Here is a 12,491-nt window from a genome sequence, read left to right as displayed (position 1 = left end):
GATAACGCAGGGGCTTTAAATTTATCTTGCGGGACCCTAAAATGCTTCTTTAAATAGCCTGCAGCAACCTTGTTGTGCAAGATGCTTCGCAAACACAGATGTGAAACGCACCTGCCAAACAGTTTGGGCAGGTTTATGTAACTCGTGTGCTGTAAAAAAAAACCTTCACATTATCAGTATGCATCAGCACTTTATCCATGCTAGCAGCAGTGGGATGCTTTTAATTCTTTCCCCCATAAAGGCGACATTTGACAACCTCCCCTATACCATTAATGACGAGTTATGACACTTCGGTATATATCAATAAAGATGTGGTGTGACAAGAACTAGAATAGTTTCTGGGTTTTGTTCATAGGCAGAAAGCACCATCACTAACCTCTGATGCAAACTCATTAATTTTTTTCTGTAAGCAAGTCTGAAATATGACAGAAACCACCCAGTTCAGATAGGAGCTGCAAGGGTTACTCCTAGTAGGGGTAAAACAGGTCATCTACCAATCAGAGGTTTGGTGGTTTGATCCCTGGCTGCCAGATATCCTTGGGCAAGATCCTAACCCCAAGTTGTTCTCGAGTGCATCCATCAGAGCCCGATAGAAAAAAAGTGCTTGTGTGAATGGCTGAAAGTGGTTGGGTAGAGCAGAAAAGTGCAATATGAAAACTGTTACGTTTACCGTAATTGCGGATGGTGTCAAAATACATCATATATATATATATATATATATATATATATATATATATATATATATATATATATATATATATATATATATATATATATATATATATATATTTAATATATATATTTAATATATATATTTAATATATATATATATATATATATATATATATATATATATATATATATATATAGATATATAGATATATAGATATATAGATATAGATATAGATATATAGATATATATATGATGTATAACAAAGTTTATAGTCTAATGAAAATTTGATAGCAATCTGTTAAATTCTGTAATCAAAGTGTTACGCAGAGCAACAGACAGACCTTCCCATTCCCTGATCCAAATCACTTACAATGTTACAAATGACACAAAGTGCATGAAAAACAACAGTAATACTGAAGTGGAAAATGGAGCAATATCATACTGAATGATCACTATGCATGCTGGATGCCCGATAAGCTGAACAAACATCTCAAAGATAATCGACAACCGTCTGAGAAAGTCGCTGCCCTGGTCCTGCCACACGCCCACCAGTTTAGTTTACAACAGCTTATCAGAGTTCATTGTACAGTCAGCTTTGTCTGGTGCTTCCTCTCCTTCTGTTTCTCCCTGTCTGCCTCAGTGTGCGTGGTGTCTTTATGATCTGCAGTTTGGGCAGTGAAATGTATTTATTTGGAAAGTGGAGGGCAAAGCATGCTCCACAGAGAGCTCATTGTAAGGTCAACAGAGAAGCTGGATTTCAGTATTCTGTCCAATATGAGCTGATGGCTGCCTGGCCCAGTGGAGCTACTTAATTTAAGCCAACTTTAGAGAAGATGAAAAGAACCGGAGACACTTTGTTATACACTGTGTTTCATGAGTTCGATATGGTGAGAAAATGCTTACTCTGTTTAGCCTTTAGCCCAGAAACTGAAGGAGGACTTTTGCTCAGCTGGTTAGTTATACCAATGACATCAATCAAATCCGAACAGCTCATGTTTACATTTGGAGGGGCTCATGCAAACAAAAATAGTACATAACACTAAAAGTTCAGTGTATCAACATTACTCTTTGGACAGAGTCAGATTAGCTGTTTCCAGCATCTTATTTCACCGTCTCCACTAGAGTTTGATCGTCATGGTACATATCTCAGACTTATACGTGTCTTCTTTTTTTAACCCTTGGTCAAGCTTTTCCTGCAAAGGTTTTGTGTTAAATTAAATGCAACTTATAAGTCATTTTTTGTACTCAGTGTGATGAAATGGTATACCTGTGAGCGACAGATTAAAGAGGATTAGGCAGATGAAGCAGAGGCCAACATGCCCTGATTTTTTTTCTTAGTACTGGTTGTGTGCTAAAATTATTAACCTGTCATTAACATCATTTATTTTTTTGGAGTTGACAAAAGTCATTCAGAGAAACTGGAAAAATATTTATATATATATATATATATATATATATATATATATATATATAAAAAATATATATATATATATATATATATATATATATATATATATATATATATATATATATATAGATAGATAGATAGATAGATAGATAGATAGATAGATAGATAGATAGATAGATAGATAGATAGATAGATAGATAGATAGATAGATAGATATAGATATATACACGTATACTGTTTATCCATACACTCAGTAGTCACTTTTAATGTTCAACTGCTTGTTAATGCAAATATCAACCCCCCCAATCACATGGCAGCAACTTAGTTCACTAAAACATGGAGACAAGCGGGATATTGTATTTGTTTTAAATGTTATGTACTTGTGTGGTACATGTATTTTTGACTTTTGCTGCCATGATGCCAGGTCTCTCTTGGGAATGAGATTTTTAATCTCAATGAGATTTTTTACCTGGATAAATAAATACTTTTTTTTTTTTAAAAAGTCAAGGTGGCCTGATAATTTCAAAGTGAACATCAGAGCACAGGTGATTTAAGAGACTTTGAATCTAGCATAGTTGTTGGGCCAGACAAGCTACACTGAGTATTTCAGAAACTGCTGATCTACTGGGATTTTCCCACACAGCCATCTCTGGTGTTTGCAGAGAATGTTCTGAAAAAGAGAAAATATCCAGTGAGCAGGAGCTCTCTGGGTGAAATGCCTTGCTGATGTAAGAGGAGAATGGCCAGACTGCTTTGAGCTGACAGGAGGGCTGCAGTAACTCAAATAACCACTCAACACAACCAAAGTTTGCAGAGGAACGACTCTGAACGCACAAGATCATTAACCTTGAAGTAGAAGTAGCAGCAGAAGACCACAGCAGGTGCCATTCATGTTAGTTAAAAACAGGAAACTGAATGTTTAAAGGGTGCAGCATACCTGAGTATTGTTGCTGCCCAGGTCCATCCCTTTATGACCACATTGTACCAATGGCTCAAACTGGTTTCTTGAGCAGGACAGTGAGTTCACTGCACTCAAATAGCCTCCACAGTCACCAGATCTCAATCCAATAGAGCAGCTTTGAAAGGTGATGGAACAGAAGATTCACATCATGAATCTGCAGCAACTGTGTGATGCTAGCATGTCAGTAACCACCAACATCTCTGAGGAATGTTTCCAGCACTTTGTTGAATCTGTGCAATGAAGAATTAAAGCCGCTGTGAGGGAAAAAGGGGGTACAAACCAATACCAGAGGGGTGGAACTAATAAAGTGTACATATATTTTTTGATGGTGGCCACGGCAACTGTCATCTTTGTGAAAAGCCTCCATGAAATTGTAGTTCTACCATACTTGTGAGGACCGACGGTGACTTAAGCAGACAAAATGCCTGTCCCCACGAGTTTGAAGGAATTTTTGAGACTCAAAATGTGGTTTTAGTGTCAGGGTTACAATTAGGTTATGGTTAGGTTTAGGCTAAGGGTTATGGTTAGGCATTCATTTTTGATGGTTAGGGTTTGGGGAAGCCGCTAGGGGGAAGCATTATCGCAATTAGATGTCCTCACTAAGATATGAAAATGTGTTGTGTGTGTGTGTGTGTGTGTGTGTGTGTGTGTGTGTGTGTGTGTGTGTGTGTGTGTGTGTGTGTGTGTGTGTGTAAGGGAAATAAGTTGAGTCAGGAGCCCACTTTAGTCCTTTTAACAACACCACGTGAGGGAAAGTTCCTGTTACACTGGCTTCAAAATACTTCCTCTTGAGTGGCTTTCAGCATAATTAGATGTCATAGCTACTTGTTCAGTAATACAACTTCTTTTAGTAGGCTATAATATTATTGCATTCCTTGTACTCGGCTCAGTAAGGCTGTACAAAACAAAAACACCTGCGATATAATCCCATTTTTCCCTCTCCTCTCCCACGAAACAAACACCACCAACTAATTTCGAGTTAATTTAGAGCTCAGACAGCAAATTTAGCTCTTCATGTGTATATTGCTATAACTGGCTTAATGAGTACTTCAAATCAAATCTGAAATATCCCACAGCAAACCTGTGATGGTGTTTGGTCAAACTAACTGCAATGAGTAAATCAGATGATTTCACACCAGACACAGTGATTACTGACTTACTGTCACTAAAGTAAGCAGACCACTGTACTGCAAAGCTGAAGGAAACGGAGGATAATGGGAAAGAGACGCCTCTGTGATGTGGGTACTGGAAGGGATGGGTGCACACACAGCTGTAATTACAGAGTTGAAAGTATACACCCCATTTCTGTCAGTTAGCATGACTGTCACTGTTATTACCCAGTCGCCTCTGTACTCTATAATGCAGCCGAGCTCTATAAGCACTCTTGCATGGAAATTAACTTAGTGGCTGATAAAGCAGAGTAAAGCTCACGCTAAATATAACCTGAGTTCAATACAGGGGTGGAAGTTGGGTGTACTGCTAAAACAACCTATGTTCCCTGAGGTAGTACAAGTTTGACTGAATCCAATTATTAGCTGGTGGATGTCATTCAGAGTTACAGAGTGTTCTCAACGCCCTCCATGGGTCCTGCCTGTGGGCTCCACACCACCAGAGCCACTGTAGGGTGTGAGCCATGATGGATGGCCTGGCTGCAACACAATGGCTAATGTTACAAGTTGTCAGCCACTCAATAGGGGGTGGTCTCAGGTGGCCATATGTAGCCCATGCCAGAGCGGCCCTTTCGTTTGAGAGTGACGGCTCTCTGGAGACCGGCTGTCTTTGATTATACAGCAGGAGAGAACACTGGAGGAGTCAGTGTCCTGTCAGGCCCAGACTCCATCATCATGGACTTCAAACTCTGCAGCGTGTACTGAGCACGATTGCCTTTTGTGCAGCCTATAAGTTTAGAAAAGTTGAAATACTTTTGAACTTGTGTTGCTGTTGCATCTGTGGTGCTTCTTAGTTGTCATTGTTAGATACGCGCTTTACATTTTACATAGCAGCTGCATGTTGGTGCACTAATTTGAAGGATCTCTTGGATATTCTGTTGGTGAGTTCTTTAGGCCTTTAACCTCTTTCACCCTGGAGGTCCGTGTCTTCCAAAGTACCATAGTACATTTACTGAGCAGGCCCCTGTTCCTGCTATGATTAAAATGGATGTACTATTTGTTGTGGTTCATTTGCGTTGTATCAAAGTTGGTCGAGTGCAGTCGACAACTTTTACAACAGGTCCAAAATCATCTGTGTCACTGACACAGTTTTATTGCCGTTATGTACTCTCTAATTTATGATGTTATCAATATTTGATAGACATTTTTAAATCTCACTGTGGGCCGATATGAACAAAAGTCGTTAGTTTTTTATTTTGTGAGTCCAAAACAGCATTTTCAAATTTCTTATTTTGATTTACCAGGAATGTCCAGTTATGTAAAACAAAGAGATTAGCCATAAGTCATGTGAGCAACAGAAGTAGTGAATATTTGGTACTTACAGCTAACCAAAAGATTTCATCTGTTGTCATTAAGTTGCTGATTTAATTTTCTGTGGCTCGACAAATGGAGCTAATCATTTCAGATCCAATAAATCGTCGCAATTTCAATTTGACTGTCTTATTCCTATTCTCTGCACACTGCCTTTCACCCTCTGACATGACAGCTGTTGATAGGCTCCAACCCTGAATTGGACAAGTGATTAAGAAACTAGATGGAAGGATGGATGGATAAATTCAAAGAAGCAGGGGTGTTTGTTATACTGGTACTGTGGTGTGTATTTCAGTGTAGGGCATAGAGCTGATACAGTCAAGGCAATGCATGACGGATTTTTAATCATCTATAACATCAAAGGCTTGGTTTTGATATAGTCAGCCTCGGGGGTGAGCGAACACACCTCCACTCATTACAGTCTCTAAATTTCTGCATATAAATATGTGTACCTACATTTATTTAGAGGAGCAACTTTTCGGTGACCCAGCTCTACAAAATAACATCAGTAAAACTGCAGTAGGTTTCAGTCTGACACATCAAACAAAAAGTGAATCCTTTTCATCTCAGCAATATGGCAAAGAGGATGTTTACCCTCATCATCCCATTAACTTGTTCCAACCAGAATTACTCTTGTACAGCACTAAAAACAAGAGTCCCTCCTCTCATCCAGGAAATACTTCAAATCTGAATTTACAAGCCGTCGTGGCTGACCCAGACGGTGTCTGGGAGCAGGACCCAATCTGTTTAAAACCCCATTTGGACCTGTGCCTCGTGTCTGGGTTTGGTGTGGTCTCCTCTTGCTCAGTAAAAGGCTGGTTTGACAGACAGACCTATAAACAAACAGCTTTTATCTCTCTGAGAGAGACATGGCAACAAAGAGCCCAGCTGCCTGGCCATATTTCCCCCATCCCTCTATTTTCCCCTTTTATCTTTCCTGTCATCGCCCCACCGTGCTGAAGAGGAGGCACGGAGGGATGTAGAGGTGCACTTAAATCTCACAGGTTTGTTTTTAACAGCCTCTTTGTTGGTAAGCTATAGCTGTTTTCTGCCAATGACAAGGTTGTGATATGAGTAATATCCTTGATTTTCTTGAAAGGCGAACACACTTTTCCTCCTGAATCATACACAGCAGTGATCACTAAGCTTAATAATGATTTTCTGCCCTGGTATCAGTAATATTAATTAATTTTAATATTATAAATTATTGAATCATACACGGTTATTTGTAAAGTAGTTTGGTCACGATTAAGATCTGTTTAATGTTCATGTCTTAATATTTTTTGTGCTCACATCATTTAAAAAGATTAACCAATAAAAACAAGCTACTGAGGCAGCACAACAGAGATATTGTCATTTTGCTTGCATGCCTCCTTCCTGCTGCCCATATTACCCACACTGGAGAATCAGCTGTGTTATGCTGGTGGAGCCTGATGTAGCTTTGAGCTGAGGAGTGGGCGACAGATGATATCTGGTAACTTCAAGTGCCATCACTTGACATTTATCACACTTCACACGGCTTTGTGAAGTGACAAAGGGCACTGTGCAACTTTCTTTAACATATTTAGCAAGGTCCTGTAAACACAAGTGGAAAATTGGTGGTGTTCCTCTCTAAAGTATTAAAAATCTCTGAGGCCAATTTGAGGCTTCCCTTCTCCAAATAACCTTTCTAAAGCACCGGGGTTTCCTGCGCAGTGAAAGACAAGAAAGAGCTTATCATGGTCACAAAATATTGACTGAGATTTTGCCAATATTTTCTGATGACAGCGAGACGCTTCGATCAATACCTTGTGACCACAGTTAGTTCTTGTTCACTCGGGTTACAAGAAGCAAGCCCAGTTCTGGTCTGATATGTGCAGTCCTACGTGCCTAGTCATGATTCCCTCATACGTACCTCCATCTTGTTGAGGGACACCCAGCAGTCCGATGGGAACTCCTGCAGCATGGGGACCAGGAACTGTAGGCAGCCATCCCAGTGACACAACAACAGCATCATACCGATCAGGTTAAAGATCCGCATCACCGCGCTGGCTAGGTCATAGGTCATATGAAAGATCTGGAGACAGCAAGGCAAGGAGAGGAGTTTATATGTAAGATTATATTGGAACATGAACGCAGTAATTATGGCTTTCTTGACAGTGTCGTAAGTTTTATCTGATGAGACTTCGGCGCTATGTGTTCTCCAGCTGCCTGCATTTCAACCAGTCGAAATGATTTCCCCCTACCTCCAATTCATAATTGCTTTACTCTGATCTTAATGGAAAACATCATGAGGACAAGGAAAGGGGAACTTATAAGGACTTCGTAAAAGAAAAACTTGGTAGTGCTGCACTCTTGAACAAATGACTGCAATGTTGAAACTACAATGCCCAGATGGGCTACAAAATGCCTATCGGACATCATTCCAGCGTGCTGTTTCAGGCAGTTCGTATATATGACAATTTTAATTTTTAAAATCGTGGATGTTTAAAAAAAAAAGCTGAAAACAGAAGGATACATACAGCTAATACAAAGTGAATTGTAGTAAACTTTAAACATGTTTTCGATTAAGCTTTTCCTTTATATGTAAATCTTCACACAAGGGAAAATCTCAATAAGTAGCAAATTTGATCTTTTTTCTTTTCATAAAAGATGCTTCAGTGTATCATGTGGTCTTATTATGGCTGCCGTGCGGATGCGTCCTGGTCACTTCACACATTCAGGAATGGTCCTGAGCAGATTTGATTACCTGACCCACCACCCTTTGTGCTACTTCCTTTTTATTTGTTTTCACTTTCTCCCTTTGTTTTCTGTCCACAGTTGTTAGTGTCTGATTCATCCCACTGTACCTTATTAACCTCCTCCTCGCCGTGTCTTTATTCTGTGTGTCTTCTTTCACTCTGTGTCACAGAGTCAACACAGCTTCCTTTTGTTCTGCAGCCTCTTCATTCTCCATGTTGGTATTCATAACCCCGGCCAGTTTGTCTTCTTGTGTGTGTGTTGTGTGTGTGTGTATCAGTAACCGTGTCCACTTTTGAACCTCAATCTTGACCATGTCAACTGCCCCTCTGCTAAGAATCTACTATAAATTCATTTCCTATTGGGAAGCTGCCTTCCTGCTCAGCTTCACACTCTTCTTTGGATTCCACCAAGTTTAATCAATGAGTAGGGGAGACAGCTTCCCATCAGTTTCAAACCAAACACAGCAGGAGCGAGCAGCGCATTCGTTACACCGAGATATGTGACATCAATCTGAGGCGCCAGCACGCATGGGGCCCAGCCCATATACAAAACACTCACGCAAGCCGGCGGGCACAAAAGATACACTAACAGCGGAGACAGACGTGCCATCACATGCACACAGCGTGATGGACAGGGACCATCATGAGCCTTAACAACTGATAGTCTGTGTCGTCTCGCACATCAATCATCCTCCATCACTGGACAGTCACTTAGGCCAATCATCTATCACTTGCCTGACCTCAAGAATCAAAACTGTGATGCTGCTTAGCATCTAATAGCTGCTTAAAAGCACTAATAATAGGTATGAGATCTTAATGTGCAGAAGTGACAGTACGTTTCATTATAAAACACGTAGAATGGTCTGATTAGTCTACTATGAAGGAACAGGAAATGGGTCATTTCTTACTCAGTGCAACTGAGGGAGAAGTGATACTCTATGACTGGAGTGATGAGGAATGAGACTGGACATGAATCACATGTGCTGATCTTTCTAAATGCAGCTTTAACCTTTATGAGGTTTTCACTGTCACTTTTTATCAATCAGCGACTCACAAAATAGAGCAGTTGGTCATCATTTTTGCAAGGAGGATTACACGGTCATGTTGTGCTGGCTCACTGAGGTGTTCAGAACTGCGGACAGCACCGAGAACGTTACAGGAACTAAAAACAGCTCACAGCTTCAACTCTTGGATTTTCAAAATAAACTGGAAACAGGCATTTGAAATGGGCATCTCCCGCATGTGCCAGTGTTTCGCTCTCCACTACATCGCCGCTCTTATTCTTCGCACGTGCAAGTATTACTTCCCATCATGCACCACTCTATGTGCATATCACATAATATCTTCAGAAATCCAATTATCCAAAGGTCAAGTGAGCAACCAAGCCCCACTGTGCTGCTCACTACTGCAAAATGCCAGCACCAGGCTGCCAATACTCGCATAAATAAAAAGTAGAGCGATCTTATGACACTGTTGGACCTCCTGTCTCCCAGGCTATTCCTCTTAAAGCAGAGGAGGAGAGTCTGGTGAGGGGCTGGGGCAGGGGCCCACAAAGGTGTATCCCTCTCATGGAGTAAATAATAGCTGAGTGGCCAGGAAGTTCAGGACTGGTGCTTTGGGTTTTGTCTTCAAGAAGCATCCTAGCAACAGCACCCATCCTCACATGCAGAGTCTACCAGTCAGGTCTGTGCAGACCTGCCATCTCACCTAACTCTAATCACTTTAAATGAATAATTAGTCACATAATCACAGTCGATAGCCCCCCTAGTGCTGCTTATGATAATCGCTGTCTCTACTTCACCTGCTCTTCCTCCGGTCTCTTAATTGATTAACTATGTTTGCCCTGGTAATAGGTTGCTTATTAAGTGCCACCTGTGGGACTGCCAGGTCAGATGGAGACAGAAGGTTAGGAGGATGGTGTTACAATAACAGTAATTAGAATGCAAACTTTGTTAGCGCGCAAACATCCTGCAGACATTATATTTTTCTCACCAGGTGGCAGGTGAGAACACTGATCCTGGGCCTCCAGGTGAAGGAGAGCAGGCCAGAGAAGCAGATTGTTGGTTTGGCCATGAGCCAACATCAGCATATTGGAGGAAAATCACTGACCTTTTCTCACAGACTAAGCTAGGGGTTTCTTCTTGTGTAGCTGTGAGTTTTGAGATAATGTTTTAGCTCATGGACAGCTATGAAATGTGTGCCCTTACCTCTTCCCATTGGTGGATGTAGCGTATTAATCTGGAGAGCCTCAACAGCCTCAGGAGACTCAGGATCTTGGTAAAGCGGACGATCCTCAGGGCCCGAGCAGTCTTGTACACCTCTGAGTCGATCCCCTTCTCTACTATAAGGAATATGTAATCCACTGGGATGGAGGAGATAAAGTCTACAATGAACCAAGTTTTTAAGTACTTCTTCTTAATGGTTTTAGGGTCCAAAATGATATCTGAGTTGTCCTCGATGATGATTCCAGTGCGAAAATTAAGCACAAGGTCCATGAGGAAGAAGGTATCGGACACCACGTTGAAGATGATCCAGGGCGTCGTGGTCTCGTCCTTGAAGAAGGTGATGCCCACGGGGATGATGATCAGATTGCCCACCATGAAAAGCAGCATTGTAAAATCCCAGTAGAACCTATCAGGCGTGTGTGTGAAGTGGAAGTGGATGTGTGTGCGTGACAGTGCATTTTAGATGGGTGTGTGCACAGAGTACAGGAGGGGAAAAGAGGGGAAAGGGGAAGAAAAGACAAAAATAGAGTCAGATGAGAAGAGGGATTTGCTGTGGAAACGCAATAGGCACAAGAGACTGCCTGGCTCAAAATGGAAAAGTGTAAACAAAGTGCAGCCAAAGTGGTATTTTTTACCAGCATGAGCATGCAGAGAATAATTGGGGGGGGATACTTACTTTTTCCGATACTGATGTGAATTATAATCAGCATTAAACCGATTTCTTTACACATTTTAGATTTTTGTAACAAAGCAAAAGGAATCTAATGATTATCACTGTTTGTGTGAGTAAGGACATGTAGCACTGCTGTTCCTGTAATAACTCAAAAATTTAAATGCAAATGTTTAAATGATGGGTTAAACCATGGAAGGCCTTTTCATCTTCGTTTCTGAACCACTGGGTTTTACTTTGGCTTTGCCTCTTAATAATAATAATAATACATTTTATTTATGAAGCACCTTTCAAGACACCCAAGGACACTGTACAATAGATAAAAACACATAATAGAACAAAGACAATGAAGAACAATAAAACAAAAGCATAAGATAAAATTAACAAACAGTGGGTTCACAGTGAATATGCAGATTTGAACAGATGGGTTTTGAGTTGAGATTTAAACTGGGGGAGAAAACCAATGTTTCTTATATCTGGGGGTAGAGAGTTCCACAGCCTGGGAGCAGAGAAGGTTAGAGAAGGTTAGCAGAAGAAGTTCCTGAAGAACAGGGGTGATGTGCTGGTAGGAGGGGGTTCTGGTGATAATGCGAGCAGCAGTTCTGAACCAGTTGAAGCTTATGGAGGGATTTTGGGGGGGAGACCATCCAAAAGAGAATTGCAGTAGTCAATACGGTAGGTAACAAGACTGTGGACAAGAAAGGACATAGACTGGGTGGAAAGAGAAGGATGTAATCTGTTAATGTTGCATTTGGCAGGACCGTCTTCATTGTTTAGGGTCCTGCCAACACTTATACATCTGCATGTTTAAAAATCAGTATTTAGGGAATATAAATGACCAGAAAATTCCTTTTTAATTTCTTTCTGTTGTTCAGACCTCATTAAAACCGGATATGTATGAATATAAGCTGAATTTGCGACCAGCAACAAACAAGGAAATGTTTCATGTTTTTGATTTACTTTAATTTAATAACACAGATGCATGCATTTAGGATTTGAGTGAGGAAGTGCTGCATAGGAAGTAGCCTATTATTAAGATCAGCAAGTAGATATCGATTGTTTTCTCTCAGGTTTTACATCTGGAGTCTGAGAGACTGCAAACAGAGGGATTTTCTCACTATTTTTATTATTTTTTATTTCTGAATTCTGAATGATCTGTTTAAATCCATGATTGTATTCTCTTGTCACAAAAAGTCGCGCATAGATTGTGTTAAATGTGTTTTTGAGCCCTCCTGGGCCCCAACAACAGAAAATGAGGGCTCGTTTATACGAAACTCTCAACAATATTACGGTATTGATATCAAGAGGACGACAGTCTCGCTTACTTACTGCCAGTGCTGATGTGACAGGCTGG

General features: G+C 40.6%; 1 protein-coding gene across 1 annotated transcript in view; it reads right to left on the bottom strand.

Annotated features, from left to right (window-relative positions):
- LOC147308553 (potassium/sodium hyperpolarization-activated cyclic nucleotide-gated channel 2) overlaps positions 1-12,491 on the bottom strand; it is a 37,531-nt gene that overhangs the window by 22,542 nt on the left and 2,498 nt on the right. The window contains exons 2-3 of the mRNA XM_086271413.1: positions 10,450-10,873; positions 7,417-7,578 (exon numbers count right to left, since the gene is read on the bottom strand). Of these exons, the coding sequence (XP_086127539.1) occupies positions 7,417-7,578; positions 10,450-10,873 (586 nt within the window). The remainder of the gene's footprint in view (positions 1-7,416; positions 7,579-10,449; positions 10,874-12,491) is intronic.

This window comes from Aulonocara sp. 'chitande type north' Nkhata Bay, linkage group LG18 (genome assembly GCF_057382095.1).
Source record: "Aulonocara sp. 'chitande type north' Nkhata Bay isolate Kocher_YH1m ecotype deep benthic linkage group LG18, A_spYH_male_GT1.1, whole genome shotgun sequence".
NCBI classification, from domain to species: domain Eukaryota; kingdom Metazoa; phylum Chordata; class Actinopteri; order Cichliformes; family Cichlidae; genus Aulonocara; species Aulonocara sp. 'chitande type north' Nkhata Bay.
Note: the sequence above shows the minus strand (reverse complement) of the source record. Positions and strands in the feature narration are given on the sequence as shown.